This window comes from Arvicanthis niloticus, chromosome 3 (assembly GCF_011762505.2).
Source record: "Arvicanthis niloticus isolate mArvNil1 chromosome 3, mArvNil1.pat.X, whole genome shotgun sequence".
Classification (NCBI taxonomy): domain Eukaryota; kingdom Metazoa; phylum Chordata; class Mammalia; order Rodentia; family Muridae; genus Arvicanthis; species Arvicanthis niloticus.
The window spans coordinates 100,453,746-100,475,346 of NC_047660.1; the positions used below are offsets into that span (position 1 = coordinate 100,453,746).

The 21,601-nt window shown below is 38.8% G+C and overlaps 1 protein-coding gene across 4 annotated transcripts in view; it reads left to right on the top strand.

Moving 5' to 3' along the window:
- The window catches only part of Ngly1 (N-glycanase 1), a 55,931-nt gene that overhangs the window by 30,252 nt on the left and 4,078 nt on the right, over nucleotides 1-21,601 (top strand). For all 4 annotated transcript variants that reach the window (XM_034498051.2, XM_076931592.1, XM_034498053.2 and 1 more), the window contains 6 exons: nucleotides 2,534-2,756; nucleotides 5,899-6,020; nucleotides 6,966-7,111; nucleotides 8,398-8,508; nucleotides 10,896-11,060; nucleotides 13,861-14,046. In XM_034498051.2, coding sequence (XP_034353942.1) covers nucleotides 2,534-2,756; nucleotides 5,899-6,020; nucleotides 6,966-7,111; nucleotides 8,398-8,508; nucleotides 10,896-11,060; nucleotides 13,861-14,046 — 953 coding nt within the window. The remainder of the gene's footprint in view (nucleotides 1-2,533; nucleotides 2,757-5,898; nucleotides 6,021-6,965; nucleotides 7,112-8,397; nucleotides 8,509-10,895; nucleotides 11,061-13,860; nucleotides 14,047-21,601) is intronic.

Sequence of the window (21,601 nt, forward strand, 5' to 3'; positions counted from 1 at the left end):
ATTTAATGCATCTTCTTTTTATGTAAATTCTGTAGTAAATGTATTTTGAGAAAAATTCTTTTATAATTTTAATCAAGATCATATTTAATTACAAAACAGTTTGGGGAGAATTGACAAATTTAAAAGCAACAAGTTTTCCTGGAGATATCAAACAAAGCTAGGAAAGAATGGAGTCCAGTTGACCCTTGGACAACATGGGTTTGAACTATACCTGTCCACCTATAAATGGGTATATAAATTAAGAAAGTGTTTCATGTGTCACATGCATGTACATGTGTATCATAATTCATTTTGCCATTGGTTCTGTTTTGCTATACACACACATACATTTTTTTAAAGTTAAAGTTAGTTTGGATTGTGGTTCATCCTTAGAACTAAAATTTAAAAGTATAGCTTATCAAAAGTTAACTCACACAAGTCATAATCAAGAAATTGAAGCAAATATAAAGATGAAATACGTTGTTATAACTGAAGCTAGCCATAGTATTGGTGTCAGTGGTCCAGCTCTTCTTTATAAGGAAAGCAAGGAGATGGCATTGACAGCCAAGTGCAACAAACAGCCTTTCAGCGCATCCATAGAGACCTTTTAGTAAGGACAGCATGTTTTCTTTTATTTTATTTTTAATGTTTTGTTTTTTAATACGCTTCTGAAGAGTTTTAAATTATTTTATATCTAGACAAGTTAAGATTTTTTAACAACTTAATATAAATTTACTACTTGATTTTAAAAGAATAAGTGCATTCCAAATACCTGTTACTAAAGGGCTTAAATGACTTGTTTTGTTTTGGGGGGGGGGGGTTGTTTGTTTGTTTGTTTGTTTTTCAAGACAGGGTTTCTCTGTATAGTCCTGGCTGTCTTGGAACTCACTCTGTAGACCAGGCTGGTCTCCAACTCAGAAATCCACCTGCCTCTGCCTCCCAAGTGCTGGGATTAAAGGCGTGCGCCATCACTACCAGGTATGACTTTTCTAAAAAACAATTTTGCAAATATTTCATCATATTGACATTCCTAGTATTGTTAAAAAATGCTGTTTCAAACACCTGTGACTACATCAAATGTATTAGATCTTGACATTATACTATTTATTTTCTTCGTAGATATTTTATTTCTTTTAATAACGAAACATTAAATGTAGAGATGAAGGCTGGCAAGATAGCCCAGTGGGTTAAGGTGTTTGCCTCCAAGCCTGATGACTTGAGTTCATTTCCCAGCATCCACATGATAGAAGGAAAGCACTAACTCTGAAAATTATCCCCTCACCTCCATCTGCCTGTACAGCCACCCCCACACCCAGACAAATACAACATGTAAAGTGTCTATACACAGGAAGGAGTAGGTGGGGCTGACAAGATACCTCAGCAAGCTGAGCTGCTTGCCATCATCCTAACAAATTGACTATTTTCTCTGAGGACCCATTTAGTAGGAGAGCCAATTTTCACAAGTTGTCCTCTGACTTTCACACAAGTATACTATGGCACACATGAGCATACACACAGACATGCCCATACATCCATGAGTAAATTTAATTTTTACAATAGGAGATGATGTTTTATTGATAAATTGGGCAAAATATTTTGTGTCATGCTTACTTGCTGGGACTGTTTTGTGTACTCTAGACATGCTTGTATGTTTACCCTTTGGTATGCATATCCATGGATAAATTCTATTACACAGTTGAAGCACTGATTTAAAAAAAAAAAAAAAAAGTAGATACTGGATAACATTGTCTGCTCTTACAGAGGACCAGGCCATGATTCCTAGTACCCAGATAGAAGCTTACAACCTTCTGTAAGTCTAGTCCAATGGGATCTGATCCCATTTCTACCCTCCAAGGGCACTAGGCATATCTGGATACACAGACATGCACATAGGCAAGACACCCATACACGTAAATCTTTAAAAAGCTAACAGCATGATGTTTAACATATCTGGTATTCAGACATTCACCTATGATTTTCTTATCATTTCATGTTTGCCTATGTATGTACCCAGTAGCAAATTTAATAGGGCCAAAATTAATATTTTGTTTGATGGTGCTGGTGACAAAAGTCTGGATCTTGCACACATGAAGCAGGTGTGCTACCTCGTAAGCTGTGTTTTGCAAAGTCATATTTTTCTATCTTCCTTGTGTTCTATGGGTTGATTCCATGTTGACCCCCACCCCCATTCCTTGAGACAATGTCACAATGTCACACTCTGCTCACTTGCAAAGGAGAGGCTTCTGTGATTCCTTCTGTTGTAAATACAGGCACACAGCTTTCTCTCTCTCTCTCTCTCTCTCTCTCTCTCTCTCTCTCTCTCTCTCTGTGTGTGTGTGTGTGTGTGTGTGCGCGCGTGCACGCGCGCACTTGCGCATATGCTTGTGTTAGCCCTGTTCACAGCATCTGACATCATTTCTTGCATATTCTTTGTGAAAGCTTTTGTCATCTTATACTTTCATATATTTCTGCTCCCAATCTGAGCATAAAGTATATAGGAAGTTTTGGACTCTGTGGGCTTTAAACCTTAACTGGTTCTCTTCTAACTTCCAAGGTACTAATGTAAGTGACGAGGACTTCCTTCTACTGGAGCTCCTACACTGGTTTAAAGAGGAGTTTTTTCATTGGGTGAATAACATTGTGTGCAGGAAATGTGGTGGAGAGACTAGATCTAGAGATGAGGCATTGCTGCCCAATGATGATGAGCTGAGATGGGGTGCGAAGAACGTGGAGGATCATTATTGTGATGCCTGCCAGCTGAGCAACCGCTTCCCAAGGTGAGTCCCTGCAAAGTGAGGCCAGAGGTGGGCTGTCTCTCAGTTCGATGGTTAACAGGGATTTATTATCAAATTAACTTTTTAATCTCCATTTTAACTGGACTTGATATTTCTTTAGGACAGAGGTCTACAGGCTAGACTGGCAGGCTAGACCCAGCCATATCCACATTCTTTGGTTTTGTTAAGGCACAATCTACTGACTTAGTGGTCCTGTGACAGTTTTCAGGCTACAAGTGTTGCTGAATTCTGGTGACTATAAGGCTAAAGACCAAAATATTTATTGTCTCGTTTTTTCTGTCTTTTCTGTCTCTCCCACGTGTGTGTATATCTGAATCTTGTATAGCCCAGGGCTACTATCTGTGTCCATAGTAGCCCTGGAACTTCTAATTTTTCTGCTTCTACTTGTTGAGTGCTAAGATTGTAGGCATGTATTACAATGTATCCAGTGCTGGGGACTAAACCTCTAGCTTTGTGCATGTTAGATAGCACTTTACCAACTGAGCTAATCTCCAGTCCTTCCTGTCTCCTTTTATGCAGTTTGTTGACTCCTATCCTAAGGCATACATTTTTTACATATATTCATAGCATTTTAAAGTATGAAAGTATTTAAAATATACAGTGACAATATTAGTAATAGTGACACCATTAATGATAGTAAATATAGTGCTGTCTTTAATTAATCATCAAATACTGGTTAAAGTAACTTATAAGGGCAGAAATTGTTTAAATTAGGACTTCCTCTGTCCCAGCCTTTTATATCTGTCTCAGTCTCTGCATTTTTCTTGTTTTATTGATTGGTTTTGTTTTTTGAGACTGAGTCCTGCTGTGTTATCTTCTTACATATCAAGATAACACATGTGTATCACTAAGCCTGAAAAATCATATCCCTATTTTAAACTTGGGAAATTAAAATTTTTCAATTTATTTTTTTCAACCTTTAACTTTTAAGCTTCTTGTTCGATTTTCTTATAGGCAGTAGTGCGGAAGTTTAGCTCTGCCGGGCAGTGGTGGCACACACCTATAATCCCAGCACTTGGGAGTCAGAGGCAGGCAGATTTCTGAGTTCGAGGCCAGCCTGGTCTACAGAGTGAGTTCCAGGACAGCCAAGACTACACAGAGAAACCCTGTCTCGAAAAACAAAAAACAAAAAAATAAATAAATAAATAAAAAATAAAAAATGGAAGTTTAGCTCTGTGGCCCAACTAGAAAAGATAGCATGTGTTTGAAAAGCCTGCTCTGTTGGAGTTTAGCACTTAGTTCTGTCCTAATTTGGAACCAGCCCTACATTATACATAAAAGAATATTATAATACCTGATGCTTATATGACACTAGCTTCATTTTATTGTTCTTCAGCATATACTTACACAATCTCTTATAGTACCATACCTAGTTAAATCTCTCTTATGAGACTTTTTGTTTGTTTTTCCCTAGGCAGCAGAATTAAATAAAGTAACAGTATAGTATGGATTAGTGGTATTTATTCTACTGTATTTATGCAAAGTATTTTCTAATCATTTGCCTGCTTGACTTTTAGTAGTTGTTGGTTCAGAGTTGGAGAATAAACACATTTTTTGGTTGTTTTGTTATATTTTTCTAGTAGCAGAGCTAGACCTCGGGGCCTCAGTGTTGCTGGCGCAATGCTTCACTGGGGTATTGCTCTTGCTCTACTCCACTTGACTTGGCCAAAGAACAGAATGTTCCAGTTCATTGTTATGCCTTAATGTAACCTTACATCCATTTTCATTTCGAGTGCTGAATTCACATAGCTTAAGCAAAGCCTCTGCTTTGCAGACTTTTCATTGCAGAGCCGGCTCATTCGTGGCACTGCTTTCTTTTCCTTCCAGGTCTGGGACTAGCCTTTCTGTTTAGTTGGAGCACAAGACACACACCAGCCCTTCTCAGTGCAGAGTGAAAATTTCAATGTTCTCTGTTCTTCTGATACATCTGTAATTGAAATAACTTTTGGGAGAATGCTGCACACATCTTGCTTGTAAATTAGCAAGCATTTTTAAGTGTGTCCAGAAAATTAATCAAAATCATTATTAAAAAGAAAAATAATAAACCTCTTTTGCTTCCACCTCCTTGGAAAAAAATAAAACTGAGAGAAAGTTTAAAAATAAAGAAAACTGGAACTTATACTAAGTTAAAAATCTCTGCATATAAGTGAGGAGTCCAGCTTTGTTTACAGGAAGAAAGAAGCCTTGTTCGACCATTCTCTACCTTATTCCCTGGAGACAGGTGTCTACCAAGCCCCCAAATCCTGCCTCTATCACCCACAGCATTGGGGTTACAAGTATTCAAGGTCACACCCACAGCTCTTTACATGAGCACTGGATCCAGAGTCAGGTCCAAGTGTTCCTAAGCACTGAGCCATCTCTCCAGCCCTAATCCCCTACTTTTGGATTTTATGTTTAGAGGCAGTGTCTCATATAGCACAGGCTGGTCTTGAATGACTTTGACTTCCTAGTCTCCTCCTCCCTCCCAAACCCTGGGATTATACTTGTACAATACCATACCATCTTTTTTGGTGATAGAAATTGACCTCAGGGTACATGTATGATAGGCAAGTACCCTAACAACTGAGCTAGATCCCTGCCCTGACCCCTGACCCCTGATCCTGGCCTTGGCCCTGGCCCTGGCCCTACCCCTACCCCTCCAAGCTAAAATCCATTGAGTAATTTTTAAAGGTAATTACACAGCAAGCTTATTTACTTTCAAGAGAACCATTGAATATCTTAATCACATTTTTTAGAAAACCTGCCCATCTAAATGCTTTTAGAAACCAGACAATATGAAAATTCCCCTGCCCAGCCATTCTCCTATGTCTTAGCTGTTACATGGATTGATTGTATTACTGATTCTGAGTGTGATGGTATGGATAGACTAATCAATGCACTTACCTTCTTAGAAGTGGTAGCACCCATTTTTAATTAAGACTAAAACTGACTGCATATAGTGAACTACACTCATTGAAGACAGTTCTACCTTTTTAACATGGTTCACAAAGACTAGCAGAGTGCCTTGTATAGGCTATGTGCTTTAATTGTCATTGGTGTTTTACCATACAAGTGATTTAAATTCTTTAAACATTTGATTTTAATAATGAATAACAGCTCTTGTCTTTGTTGTTTTTTGAACCAGATATAACAACCCAGAGAAACTTTTGGAAACAAGATGTGGACGCTGTGGTGAATGGGCCAATTGTTTTACACTATGCTGCCGTGCATTAGGGTTTGAAGCTCGATATGTGTGGGATTACACAGGTATAGCATGAGTAGGAGAGAAGAGACAGAGAAGAAAGGGGCTTTGTAAACTTGGAGTTGAGGTTTACAGCCTGATCCCCCATTTTCTTTTTCTCTCATCACCCAAGTTTTCTGTTAGTCTTCTGTAAGGAAGCAGCAGTGCCAGCCTCACAGGTGTTCTCAAGGCTCTGTAACAGTTGTGCCACAGCTATCCCATTCCCCGTGCCTGGACTGTATCCTACCAGTGACATTAACAGGAGCCCTGTTTGCGTGAATGGGAATGTGTGTAGTAACGTGCTGTAAAGGATTGCTGTATTTGACGTAGTAAGCCTGTACTACATTCTGCAGAGACTGAGGAAAACCTTAGTGTTGGACTTTGTCTTCATTTAAAAACAACTCATTTCAGGTCCGTGTTGAAAGTCACTTTCCCTGCTCCAGGGTTTTCCTTGTTTCCTCTGTTGTTTTAGAATTAGATGAAACCTTCAGCTGATAGTCCTCTCACAGAATCAAATACTCAATAATCAAGTGCTCAAGAGGGCTTAAGGCAGGAGGCTTGAAACTAGCCTGGGTATCCATTTACCTACTGATGAGACTCCATTTCAAAACTAAGTATATACCAGGAATAACCAGATACTCTGTCTCTTTCTGGGTCCAGAGAGGGTGTTGTTGTTTCAGAAGTCACATCCACTCCTTCACAGCCTGGTAGTTCGGATGCTCTTCTGAAAGCTTTGCCTACCTTAGAGTCAAAACACACATCATCTTTAGTTAAGACTTAAACATTTTAAATACAAATACTGTACAATTGTATGTGCCACAAAATGTTCTTGTTAATTAACTAGATGTTAAATATTATAAATTAGTTTATTATGTGATTTTTAGATGATTGCTTATAGTTACTGGAAGTCATTCTTGCTTTATAAACTTAGCTTCTGTTTCTCTTCTCTTGCTCTTCGCGCACATGAATAGACCATGTTTGGACAGAAGTCTACTCTCCATCTCAGCAGCGGTGGCTACACTGCGATGCATGTGAGGATGTGTGCGACAGACCTCTGCTTTATGAAATAGGATGGGGCAAGAAGCTTTCCTATATAATCGCATTCTCTAAAGATGAGGTAGGACGTCAGAGAAAATGCACACCTTCAAAGTGGACTTGACATGTGGGCCACATACATTTGCAGGGTGCTGTTTCATCTGTCATTGGAATCAGTATTTTCCCGTGGGTGTCCAAGGGATGTTTGTATCCATGTGCCTATAGATGGATATTGGGTGAGTTTAGTTTTTAATCTTAAATTAAGCTGCTGCAAACATTCAGGTATATACATGCTTTTTCTCGTTGCCTACAAGTGGAATGGCTGGGTCATTGTCAGATTATTTTACAAAGTAGTGGCACCTTTTTTTTTCTTACCTGCAGTAAGAAGACTTGCTAGTTTCTCCATATTCTTGCCAAAGTTTAGTGTGGCTTTACCTTTTTTAAATTCAGCCCTGCCAATGAGAGCATAGTTGTGCTTTCCAGGTGTGTCTCCCTAATGCCACAGTGTCCTGGAGCATGTGCTAGGCTTCATTCCCAAACCTCTGCCCCTGCTCTTCTGAGTTTTGAGGTTTCTTTTTTAAAAAGTTCTTATGAAAGTTGTTTTTAGAATTGTGTACTGTTAATATTTGTCTCCTGTGTTCTAAATGGTAAAAGAGAAGAAATCAGTAGTCAAGTTTAGAATGACCTCTTAAAAGATTTTGGTTTTCTTGTTGTATAGAAGTAAGTTTTGCCTGCTTCATGACAATGATTTTTTTCTCTTGTTTTCTCTTTAGAGCTTTTTATTTTTAGTTAGTTGAGACTTATTTTGAGCATCTACATTAATGAACTGTCCTGCTGTAGATGGCTAAGGAGACTGGACTTTTCCCTTTACTTGTTCTCTGTCAGAAATCAGTTATGTAATAATACAGTAATGAGGATAAAGTTTTGTTTAATTCTGCAGTGGCAGCAGCATTAAACAATGAAAATCTAACATTCTAAAAACTGATATTTTTATTTATCACCATTTTGTTGAAAAAAATTAAAATGTATTCTTTTCTATGTCTTTCACTTTCATTTTGTTTTACTATGAGTGATGGGGTTGGCCTTGAACTCACGGATCTGCCTCAGCCTTCTTATTCCTGGATTATGGTAGTAATCTATCATGTTCAGCTTTTCTTTCTTTCTTTCTTTCTTTCTTTCTTTCTTTCTTTCTTTCTTTCTTTCTTTCTTTTTCTAAAAATTGAGCATTACCCTCAAGTCTGGTTTTGAAATTCTAACAAAGGATATTTTTCTGAGTTACATGAAGAGTTCCTTGCATTGTAGTTATTTATAAAAAATAAGGGAACAGTGTGGCTTGGTTAAACGGTTGTGTCCTGTAACTGATTCCAGGTAGTTGATGTCACCTGGCGATACTCTTGTAAACACGATGAGGTGATGTCCAGGAGGACCAAGGTTAAAGAAGAGTTACTTCGAGAAACTATTAATGCACTTAATAAGCAGGTATGTACTGGCTGTCATTTTAAAGAGGACATTTAAAATTTTACATATGAGGAATAGCCAGTTTTAACTATTTACTTATTGAGAAAGATCTCATGTATCCTTGACCTCAAGTGCTAGGATAATAAGTGCAACAGCATGCCTAGTTTTTAAAAATTACCTTTATTCTTTGAGAATTTCCTACAGTGCATTTTGATATTTACCATCCCACAGCTATCTCTAGATCCACCTTCCTTCCCTACCCCTACCCACTCAACCCACTTCATTTTTTTTGTCTTAATGTGTGCTACCCAAATACTCTTGGTGTGAGGCCTGGCCTGGAACTTGCTCTACACAGAAGTCACATCCTTCAGGAAAACTAACTTTCTTCATCCCAGCAATTATTAATTGCCAATAGCTCCCTAGCTATAATAGTGGGACTTGATTCCCACCTCCCTGCTTCCATGCTGGGATTTTGTCAGACTTGAGTGTATACACAGGTCTTGTGCATACTGTCATAACTACTATGAGTTTTACATGTACAGCTTCCCTGCTATGTCTGGAAAACACATTGATTATAGTCAGTCAGCCACAGCTGGCTCTTACAAACTTTTTGCCCCGTCTTCTTCAGTGACCCTCAAGCCTTGAGGGAAGAGGTGTGACACAGGTGTCCATTGAGTGCTGAGAACTCTGCAGTCTCTTATTCTTTTCACATTAACTAGCAACCACACCCAGGTTTATGTAGTGCAGAGGATAGAACCCAGGGCCATAGGGATCCTAGGCAAACAGTTTACCAGGTGAGCTATACTTAGCCACCATTGAAATTTCTAAAGTAGTAACATCTTTCTGCCAAGACTATTTTAATAAGCCAATGTCTTTTTATTCATGGAAATTTTTACATAGTTCATTTAAGTATCATAGGGTGTTTCATGTTAAATGTCACATTCCTTCTCAAAATGAATAAAACATTTCAGTATTTGTAGTATTTGCATATGAAGTATGTAATTGTGGGCCTGGGAAATAGTTCAGTAGATAAAGTGCTTGCTGTATAAACATGAGGACCCCCAGAGTCCATGTAAACTGTAAGTGTAGTATCCTATACCTATAACCCCAGCACTAATCAATTACACAGATAGATCCTAGGAGCTTTCCAACTGCTGCTGTAGGTAAGATGGGGAGATATGAGCTAATTAGAACTCCCCTCTCAAAAGTAACATGGAGAAAGATAGAGGAAGTTACTTGATTTAACCTCTGACTTCCACTCTAGAACACATGATAGTCACATGTGCATGCACACTCCATACACACACACACATACACACACATACATTGCTGGGCATGTTGGTGAATGTTTCTAATCCTAGCAGTCTTAGCTGTTGGGAGGCTGAAGCAGGAGGATAGTGAATTTTAGGCTAACAAGCTAACCTGAATTACACAGTGACACCCCATCTGAAAGTATCCTGTTTAATTTTCAAACTGTATCTTTAGTATAATGATGTACTTGTATATATATGTAAATGTACCCACATATTCATGTATTAACTTTTCTAAAATAAGGCATGGAATAGTTATACTGATTACTGAGGAAAACAAGAAGGGGTCTGAGATGGAAGAGTCTTTATAACCCTTTAGTAGTATTTTGTGTATATATGCAGTTTTGTAGTACTTTATAAACAACTAATTTTGTTCCAACTGACAGCAAAAATGAAGCCAACTACCTAAACCTGAGTCTTGATTGACATGTATGGTAACATCTCAGTCTAGTTTGAACTTACCTTTCAGTTTCATGAGAAGAGCTTGATAGAAACTTTAGCCTGGAACGGGAGAAACTGGCTGGAACATTTTGTATTTGATTTGGTTTGCCTGCCTTCCACTCTGTTAGGAATTCTGTTAGAGCTTTGGTCCACAGTTTGTTCCTGGTTTCTTAGCCTCTTGTCATACTGCTTAATAACTGGCAAGTCCCTGGGAGGGGGAGGAGTACAGTGTGCTCCTTCACATTAGTTCATTTTCTCCTGGAATCCTCTCGAATCCTGGCTCTTTGATAGCTTTCTATTTTATGCACCCAGCCAATTTTCCTCAGCCCCTCTTTTTGTATGTGTGTGTGTGCGCACATGTGCCCATGTCTCATAGATTTTCTTAGTTAGGCCATTGGCACAGCACAAGCTAGTCTGTCACAAGCAGAACAGAAGGTGCTACCTCCCATTTTAAAGCTGCAGCTATCCAGGTCATGAGAGTTTAAAATAGATGCTAATGATTTATTAAAATAAAATATATAAAATTACATTTTCTATAGTTTTAAATTTTCTAACTAGTAAATTTTATTACTTCTTTCAAGACCTCTTCAGTTTTTATTTTGCTTAGAGGTAGACTTCTGTATTCTCATAAACTCTGATTTTAAACATTAATTACAGAGACAGCTATCATTATCAGAAAGCAGAAGAAAAGAACTTCTCCAGAGGATAATTGTGGAGCTTGTTGAATTTATATCTCCCAAAACCCCTCGACCTGGAGAACTTGGTGGAAGGGTATCTGGGTCATTGGCTTGGAGAGTGGCCCGAGGTGAGACGTGTCTAGAGGTATGTGTTCTAGCCAAGCAGCTGACTTAGACTCTGTGTATACCGAAGTCCTGGGTGATGAAAGCTTTCTTCCTGGGAAGTTTTATGAGTAGGCTATAGGGATAAATTTACAATATGTCACACAATTTAAATCTCATTTTTCTCTTCCATCTAGAAGTAAAACTAGATACATTTCTAACAATCAGTTGCTTTAGTGGATAAGGCTGTCAAAATCTTCTTTATCTAGTCTGTAAGAATTATTATGTAGATGTTTCTGTTGTCAACCACCTGTATCACTAGATGTCAGGGAGGCTAAAGCAGGAAAAATGCAAATTCAGTGTGGCCATTAGTGAAACTCTTATCAAAGGGAAAATGGAAAAGTGTGAGAGAGAAGCTCAGCAGTAAAGCACTGGCTGAGCATGTGTGAGGCCCCGTATGCAGGTCTCCGTAGTGAATAAAGGGCTGCTCTCACGCATTTAATCTATAGAAATTGAATAACTAACACTGAAACTGATCTGTTTGATGGAAGACCATATGCAGGGAGACATAGGGCACTAGATTGCCTCTTACCTAGAGAGCTTCAAGAAGCATTGCTGCATTATTCATCAGTCATAGAGCCTAGGAAGTTATGTAAGGAAAGGGCCTGAAAGGAAAATGACCCATCACATATTGTTACCAGACAACTCAAGAATTGTGGACGTCACCTTTATCTAAGTATGCCATTGTTGTTCATTTTTCATGTCCCAAAGTCCTAGTAAATTCTGTGTTTGCTTTTTAGTTTATCCCATCATCTGTGACAGGCTGTTAGTAATGTTGCTTTAGTTGTAGAATTGTTGCAGCCAAGTTCAACAAATAGTTCCAATCACTGCTGACACAGTGCAAGTTAGGAATCTGAATCTAGATTTGGCCATTAAAGAGAGCTCATTTAACTCACAGCTGTGTTCGGCTGAAAACGTGGACATTATTTAGGTCTTTAGTTCCTTTTCTTTGGAGTGTGTGTGCTTCCTCTTACATGGGTGTACACTGATTAAACTTTAAAAATACAAACTGGGTCATGAAATGAGCTTATTTTCCCCTTTTGAAAATTTAGAGAATTTCTCAGTTTCTGGAAACCATCTTAGTGCCATGGATTTAAAAAGAAACCACTGACTCCCACTTTACAAATGAATGTTCTAAAAGTGAGCATAAAGGAATGTTAACCCTAAAAAAAATAGTTGCATCTTAATCTCACAGTGATTTGGAGCAAGAAGAAAATATTACTGATATTGTTTCCAGAAAGGAAAGTTTTATCTTAACTTCATTTTAAGAAGGCTAAGAGAGATAGCATGTTCCTGTAGTCTAGCCCTAGAGACTGAGACAGGAGGATCTCAAGTCTGAGACCAGGATGCTCTCTATTTTTTTAAATGAAATGTTAATATTGTTACATGTTGCTTTGCTTTTTTTCATACGTGCTTCATTCAGTATTGTGCTTTTTTTTTTTTTTTTTCATTTTGACAATTATTTATCCTTTGTAAGAGAATAGGTAATCATTCCAAATACTTCTCTGTGGTTTTTGTTAGCATTCTGAAATATCTTTTTGGCTGTAGAAGTGCATGTTCATATTCTCAATGTGCTGTGGGTCCTCAGTGCCACAAAAGGAAAGGAAGAAGGCTGGAGAAAGAAAGAAGACAGGAAGAGAATTGAGAATGCTAAAACAGAACTTGCTAAAATCAAATTCTAAAAAATAGTAACTTGCTTATATTCATCTTTGACAGCAAATAGACAGGTTCTGCTAGAGAAGTATATTCTCTTTCATATGTGGACTGATACAGGGTTTCTCTATTTTTTTAAAAGATAAGTAAGGTCTTGAAGTGTAGTTCAGGTTGGTGTCAAACTCTCTACCCTCCTGCGTTAGCCTTCCCAGTACTGACTGCAGCTATGTCTGCTCCACCACACCCACTAAATGATATTATTTTAAACATTCCACACATGCATGCGTACATGCACACACTTTTGCTATATATTTTTGTAGTGTGTCCCACTGTTGTGATGAAATAATAACTGTTATATCAAGTTGAGTGTGTAAAGATTTCTGATTCTCCACAGTGGATGGTTTTGCCTTCTGGTGGGCCTTGGCCATAGCAGGATGTGGAAACAGTTCAGTTATCAAGCATTTGTGGAGCACAGACAGAGAAGTTGAGAGTGCAAAGCTGGTAGTTACCTTTCGTGTCAGAGTCACAGATGAAGGTGGAAGAGTAGAAATGAGGGAAAATGAATGAGTTTATGTAGATAGATGGGTTTTCTCTTGCTGGGACAAACCATCATGACCAAGGTAATTTATAGAAGATGGGGTTTATTTGGACTTTAGTTCCAGAAGGAAAGGAGTCCACCACCATCTGGGAGGGAAACATGGCAGCAGGCAGGCAGGTAGGCAGGCTTGGCACTGAAACTGCAGCTGAGAACTCACATCCTGATTCATATTCAGGAAACAGAGAGCTCTCTGAGGACCTCGGGACACTTGAAGACTCAAATCCTTTCCCCCTGACACACTTCCTCTAACAAGGGTAATACTTCCCAAATAATTTCAGTAAACAAGACCAAGTATTCAAACAGATGACTCTATAGAAGCCATTCTTACTCAGATCACCAGAGTAAATGATGAAAATTAATCCTTAAATCACACTTCCTTTTTAGCAGTACCTTGTGTTGTTTCAGTATTTGACTTGTTGTATGCTATGTGAATTTATATAGTTTTTATAGTTTATTATATAGCACATAGATAGCATCTCTTTGTTTTCATGTCTCTACAACATTGAATATTGAATTTCTGCCTTTTTTTAAGAGAAAGGAGATTCTATTCATCCCTTCTGAAAACGAAAAGATTTCTAAGCAGTTTCACCTCCGTTATGATATTGTGAGAGACCGTTACATCCGTGTCTCAGACAACAACACAAACATTTCTGGATGGGAGAATGGTGTGTGGAAAATGGAATCCATATTCAGAAAAGTTGAGAAAGACTGGAACATGGTAATTTAATGCATAAAACTGTTTAATATTTGTGTCATTGCTTAAACAGATATTGATTGCCTTCATTTTCTAATTATATATAATGTGAAAGTGATATAATTGTTTTGGGTAATTCTTTAAGTGAGAAAAGAAAATCATGTTCCCATTATTTAATCTAAATGCATTAGAGATTCTTGTACTTATATCATAGAAATACCTATTTTATCAGTGTTCAAATGTAATACTTTTAAATTTTTATTATTTTATTTTATTTTATTTTATGTTTGTATTTTGCTCACATATATGTGTGTACACCATGTGCATGCTTGGTACTCATGAAGATCAGAAGAGGGCATTGGATCACCCAGAACTAGGGTTATGGATGGTTGTGAACTATGATGTGGATGTTGGAAATTGAACCCTGGTCCTCTGTAAAGCAACAAATATTCTTAACCACTACCCGAATTTAATTCTTTTCTAAGAAAAAAATAATCAAATGACTAATAAATTCATGACTGCCATATACTACCATTGAATACTACCATTGAATTCCTTCACAACCATATATTACTAGCCTACTAAATACTGGGTTCTGGTGAGTTTTAATAGATTTAGCCCAATGTCTAGAAAGCTATCTATCTCATAAATGACATTTGGATGTGAGTACTTGAGTTCAAGTAATGGTTATTCCCTGTCTGTGCCCTAAAAACTTCAAGACATGAAGGCTTCACTTCAGTCCCACTCACTTATACATCCTAGATTGTACATTATTGTCATATTACCCATAAGGAATGAGAGCTTTGGCTTTAAAGCATCCCCGTTCCTTGGAAACACTATAAATAGTCTATGCTACCCACATGGCAACAATAGATAATACTGTATTTTTTATTAATGGAGGACAGAGTGTGGACACACATGTGATGGACCCTGTGTGGATGTCATAGGATTACTTTATGAAGTTGATTTCTTTCCTTTTCATCTTTATGTGGGTTCCAGAGACTGAACATGGGTCAGTAGACTTGCTCGACAGGTGCCTTTGCCCACCGAGCCATATAACTGCCTTATACCTCAAACATACTATTGGTTGCTGTCCCCCACTCCTGCCAAGGCATTAATTAACTCATAGGGAGCTTTAAAATCAACATACAACAATATTTAAAGGGAAATTGTTCACTTGTAAGATGTTGGATAGATAAAAAAAAAAAAAAAAAAGTCAGAGAATGAAGGTTCATGAGCATCTACCAAATAGTACAAAGAAACAAACAAGGTCTGCTCTTTTTCTCAAATTCAGTTTGAGCTTTTGTTTCTAAACTTACCTGTTGTTGCACTATTACAAAGTTGAGTTTAAATCATATCTAATCAGGGATGGAGAGGTGGCTTAGGAGTTAAGGGCATTTGGTGTGCAATCATGACCTCAGCCACCCATGAAACAAGCTGGGCATCCCACGCATACCTATAACCCCACCTTTGAGTTGTGCAAAAGCTGGAGTGTATCGCTGGGGCTTTCCTGTTCCCAGCCTAACTGAGAAATAATGAGCCCAGGTTCAGGGAGGGACCTTGCTTCAAAAGAAATGGAAAGAGCATGAGGGAAGAGGCTAACCACACCAACTCAAAGGCACAGACACCCACACATACACACATGCACCATCAGTAAAAATAAACAAATGATTGCATCTAACCATAAAGCAGAGATCCCCTTTGCTGAACCGAGAATAGGTTATGGGCTTATTAAGCTTGCAGCTTTGCAAATATTTTTACTTGACTAAGGAAATGCATAAAAACCAAACAATAAAACTTAGAATGTCTCCAAGTGGTGGTGGTGGTACACACCTTTAATCCCAGTACTTGGGAGGCAGAGATAGGTGAATCTCTGTGCATTTGAGGCCATCCTGGTCTACAGAGTGAGTTCTAGGACAGTGAGGGCTACACAAAAAAATCCTGTCTCAAAAAAAAGCAAACATAAAACAAAACAAAAAAAGAACTTAGAATTTCACAGTGTTCATGTCTATTATGATTCTGTAGTTGGTAGACTGCCCTTAGCCTAAATTTCCAAGCAGAAAGCACAGTGGAATAGAAGGTTTTCCTACCCAGAACCTAGTCTGTATGTGCCAAACTGAAGAAAGCTCTTGTTTCTCCCTAGCCAGCAGTGTTGCTAGGGAAAATGCTAGAGAAAATGATGGTGTGTGGCAGAAGGTGCAGTATTCAAGAAGCAGGGCAGCTCTGGCATGCTTCTCCTTTGTCTTCCATGTTCCTGTGTTCATCTGCAGACATTTGCCGAGTGCCTGTTATGTACACCAGGCCTCTTCTCAGCTATGAGTGAATATGCATCCTTTCTCCTTACTGTCTAACAGGGAAAACATAAACAGCCATCTTAACCACCATGCAGAATGCTATAATAAGGATAGCAGTGCATTGCTATGGAAACGCTGAGGTAATTAGCTCTGGCTGTGGGAGTTGGACAGATCGCCTTAAAACGGGCAGTGTTTGAGCTGAACTCTGAAAGATGAGTAGGTGTTCATCAAAACAGCGGGAATATGTGTTCTGTCTTGATACATGAATCAAAATAGAACACTGTAGTCAGAGTGGGTATATTGGAGGAGGAGTTCAGTGATGTGATGAGTTATAAAGGCCATTAAACAGAAAGCAGCTATGCCTATTCGAGACCTGGTTTGATTTAGTGTAGAGTACAGCACAATACTTCATTGAGTGAATCTGTTTCTAACTATAGAACTTAGTGTTAAATCAATAAAAAATACTAGAATCTTGGAGAGAAGGGGAAGGAAGGGAGAAGGGAGGGAAAAGGGATGGAGGGAGGGAAAGAAAAGGAGGAGGGAGGGGAAGGGAAGAGGGGAGAGGCAAGGAGAGGAAGGAAAGAGAGGAGAGGGATGAAAGAAAATCAGAGTAGCAATTGTCATTAAACCTTGTCTTTCCCATTTAGAGGCATCAGCCATCTTTGGTTATTTGCCAGCTCCGTTGAATCATGGGCCGGTCCCCAGCACTCCTCTACTCAGTGGCATCCCACACGGTGGATAATAATCACCCTCTTCTCACAGTATTAGACTCTTACCTCCCAAGGTCACAGAGACTTACTGCATTTTCTAGTTTCCAAATACATTGTTCAGTAATATCTGAATTAAAAAAGAACACAAAAATCAAATCAAGACTGCTGCACTCTTTGGGAGGCAAGTGCTAACACCTCACCTTTAAAAGCAAGTTGCCTAACTCATCTCCCCATCTGCATGGTGCATACATTTGCTCTATTCTATCCTGGAGAAATGCTTTCCAAATTCCAGTTGATCCTGAATTCAGTGCTCTTCCAGAAGTCACTCTAGCTGTTTGTCCAGCTTCATCTTGCTCTGTGCTCTGCTTTACAGCTATCTGTCCTCCTCAGAACCTCCTTTATTTTCCTTTCTGTCATCAGATCTTGGCTTAATATCCATTCCCAGCCAACTGAATGTTACATCTCACCTTTTTTAGATTCTTTTTACTCTGTACCTTACACCTTTCTTTGGCAGCTGTGTGTAAGAGTAGACTTGTCTCTGTTAGAGCCCTGTTGTCATTTCCCATATCCTGTCATGGTCTTATATCTGATGTCTAATGCATAGTCAGTATGTAGTAGAGACTGGGAAAGTCAAGAAGGCATGATTGGATATGTGCAGTGAATCTGCACCCTGAGTGCACTGTTTTAACTTTTTTTCTTTCCCCCTGTATTGCTCAGAGACCTACACATGCTCACAAGCATCTTCCTGCTGCTTTATATCGAAAGCTCAAGACTTGAAGAGGTTTTTTTTTTTTTTCTGTCACTATACTCATTTGTGTTGAGAACTTTTTCAACAAACATCCAGATTGACAAATGTGCTTGGCATTTGGGATGGAATGAAAGAAGTAGCAAGCCTCAAGGGGCCTATGACTGTGCTGCCTAGTTTCATTTCGACTTGACCCAAGCTAAAGTCATCTGAGAAGAGTGAACCTCAGTTAAGAATTGTTCCATAAGATCAGGCTGTATACAAGCCATAGGGCATTTTCTTGATGGGTCTTGAAGGGCTGATGGTTATAGGTTCTATAAGAAAGCAGGCTGAGCAGGCCACATGGAGCAAGCCAGTAAACAGCACCCCTCCATGGCCTCTGCATCAGCTACTTGAGTTCCTGCCCTCACTGATTTTGATGATGAACTGTTATGTAGTACTGTAAACTTGGGAAGGATCCTGTCTTCCCCATGTTGCTTTTGGTCATGGTGTTTCATCACAGCAATAGTAACCCTAAGTAAGACAGTGACCTAAAGATACCAGCTATCTGTTTGAATGATAGCATAAGTTCTAGAATCTCTAGGATGTTGAAAGAAGGAAATTTTTTGTTTCAACTCACTAACTTCCTGATTCAGAGAAGTCCTTGCAGAAGAAATAAGATGTGAGTAGGCTTTGTAAGAAAAAAACAGGGAGAGTCTCTCAGCTTCAGGACAAGGTATGAAGGAGAGTGTTTAAAAACAGGAAAATAGTCAGTAGGGACACAGAGTGAGAAACACAGGCCATGTGCAGAGACTAGTGGGTAGAGAGGAGCATGCAGAGCAGTAGGGAATGGGACTTAGAGGGTAAAATGTCCTCAGGTCCTGCGAACTCAAATTACCTTACGGCTGTGTGGTCAGGAGTGTGGGCTCTTAGGCAGGTGAGTGATGTGATTGTACTAGTGCCCAAGGAGGTAGCTTCAGGAGCTAGAGGTACAGTGACTTAAAAAGGAGGGTTTAAGTACAGGGCAACTGAAAGAGGGATCATTTTCATTTCAGTGATAAAATGGAATAATCAAAATTAGGATTTATGAGCAATACCAGTGTGCCAGCAGTGAAGTAAAGGCCCTTGAGGTACAGCTGCTCTGCACGGTGCCTGTGGGATGGACAGGGAACTGAGGGTGAGCCTCAGCAGTACAAGCTGAGATGGGCTTCAGCCCTCAGCAAAAGCAGAACTCCACAAAATCCCAACAGCCTGGCACTTAGCAAGCACAGCATGTTTAAAAAGATCTTCTTTATTCCTCAAGGAGGGAGATGTGCAAACAGTTCTCAGTCCTAAAAACTACTTCTGTCTGTGTATGTCATGACTCATACACCTTATCAACAGTTGTACATACCTTGATGTGTGTACAGATGCAAAAAGGGCTGGGATGTGTTGCTAGAGAAAAGCTCCATGATTTCCAATTTTACCAGCATTCCTGCTGAGGTCAGAGAGCAGCACTTACCTCCTCAGTAGACACACAGGGTACATACACATCTGCATCTAGTAAAGGAAGCCTGTAAATTCTTCCTGTCCAGGAAGCAGAAACTGGTTTGTGAAGTAGGAAGTTAAAAACAACCCCCAGGGGCCAGAAAGCGTGCTCAGAGGTTACTAACATACCCTGCTCTTACAGAGATTGCAGGTTCAGTTCTCAGCATTTGCATCAGGTGGCTCACAACTGCCTATAACTCCAGCTCCATGGGATCCCAGTCCTTCTGGCCTCCACCAGCACATGCACTCACAGCATACACTAACATACATGCACACATGCACAGACACTCAAATTGTGAAAGTAAAAAGACAACTTAGAAAATCAAAAGATATAAAAATACTAGACAAGTAAATATCTAGGAGCTTAAAAAATTTTTTTTCCTGAGTAAGTCTTGTCCTGATGGTATTTATTATTTACAGACATGACCATAATCAAAAGTCTTTATATAAATCCTATTATCATAATGCATTTCAAGTTACCAAACTAAATATTCTTACCATGTCTAAAATGATCACTTCATTATTTAATTGGATAAAAGTACTATAGACAAAATATACTGTATGAAAAAGATATAAGAATTATTTAATATAAATAGGGTCTAGTTTGTTTTCATATTATTTTACTTTAGCATAAATAACCTTTTATTTGTGTTTATTTTTGGCATTGATTAATTAAACTATAAACCCTAATATATCTTAAGTTTCCATGGTCTTAAAAGGTACTACCATTAAGACTAAAAAAAATTAAACAGAACCAGGCAGTTCTGTCAGACATGTTCAGCAGCTTCTATGACCCTATGCTATAATGAAAGCTACAGTTGTAACCCAGACCCACTCAGTATACCAAGGTAATTCTTATAGTAGGCTTGTAATTTGAAATTAACTTGACTTAAATGATGTATGCTGAGACAAAAATGTTTATTTCTATTTTCATTGCTTCTCCTAGATTTAGTTCTTTCCAACTGCCTTTTTTTTTTTTTTTTTTGTAACACCCTTGCTTGGCATATCTTTGCTAAAATAAGTTGCCACTCCCTTAAAAGGGTATTCAAGCTATGACTGATCCTAAGATGGAGACCCAGTAGTTTAAATTGGTTGACATTGGTGACTCCAGGGGACATTGTGTCATCACAGAGTCCCAGGTCCTCTGTGCAAATAGCTACAAGAGAAACATACAGTAGGAAAGTTTGGTTTTGTTATTCCTTTTCCTCATTAAGTAATTAATCACTTTTCATCTGGATTGCATCCCCTCCTTCTCTCCTCCCAGTCCCACCCTCCCACCTTTGTTCTTTTTAGAGAAGGGCAGCCTCCCCACCACCACCCACACACACCAATCCACCCTGGTACCTTAGTCTCATCAAGACTAAGCTCATCCTCTGCCACTGAGGCCAAACAAGGCAGCTCATCCTAAGGGAAGGAGTCAGACACAGCCCTGCTCCAGTTGTCAGGGAACCCACATGAAGACCAAGTTTCACATCTGCTCCTATGTGTAGGGGTCCAGGTCTAGTCGACGATGCTCTTTGGTTGGTGGTTCAGTCTCTGTGAGTCCTGATGATTAAAGATGCTGAACTTTAAGTGCTTCTCAGCTATTTGAAATTCCTCTGTTGAGAATTCTCTGTTTAGCTATGTACCCAATTTTTTAATTAGGATATTTGGTTTATTGGTGTCTAACTTCTTAAGTTCTTGATATATTTTGGATATTAGCTCTCTATCAGATGTAGGGCTAGTGAAGATCTTTTCCCATTCTGTAGGCTATCATTTTGTCCTAATCATGGTGTCCTTTGCCTTACAGAAGCTTTTCAGTTTCAAGAGGTCCCATGTATTAATTGGTGATCTTAGAGCCTGAGCTGTTGGTGTTCTGTTCAGGAATTTTTCTCCTGTGCCATTGAGTTCAACACTATTCCCCACTTTCTCTTCTCTTAGATTTAGTATGTCTGGTTTTATTTGACATCTTTGGTCCACTTGGACTTGAGTTTTGTACAAGGAGATAAGAATGGATCTGTTTTCATTCTTCTACATGCAGACATCCAGTTAGACCAGCACCATTTATTGAAGATGCTTTCTTTTTTTCCATTGTATGGTTTTGGCTTCTTTGTCAAAAATCAAGTGTCCATATACTGTAGGTAAATTTGAACACCAGAGCATATTGTAGTGAGATTGTCCTGACCTTGATTAGAACACTTGATAGCTTTATACATCTGACCCTAATAACATAAGGCAATAGTTGACTATACATATCTGAATCTCTGAGGGTGGGAAAAGCTTTTTTGAGTCAGGGTCTTACTGCCTATCTATGGCTGGCCTGAGCCTTGCTATGGAGATTAGAC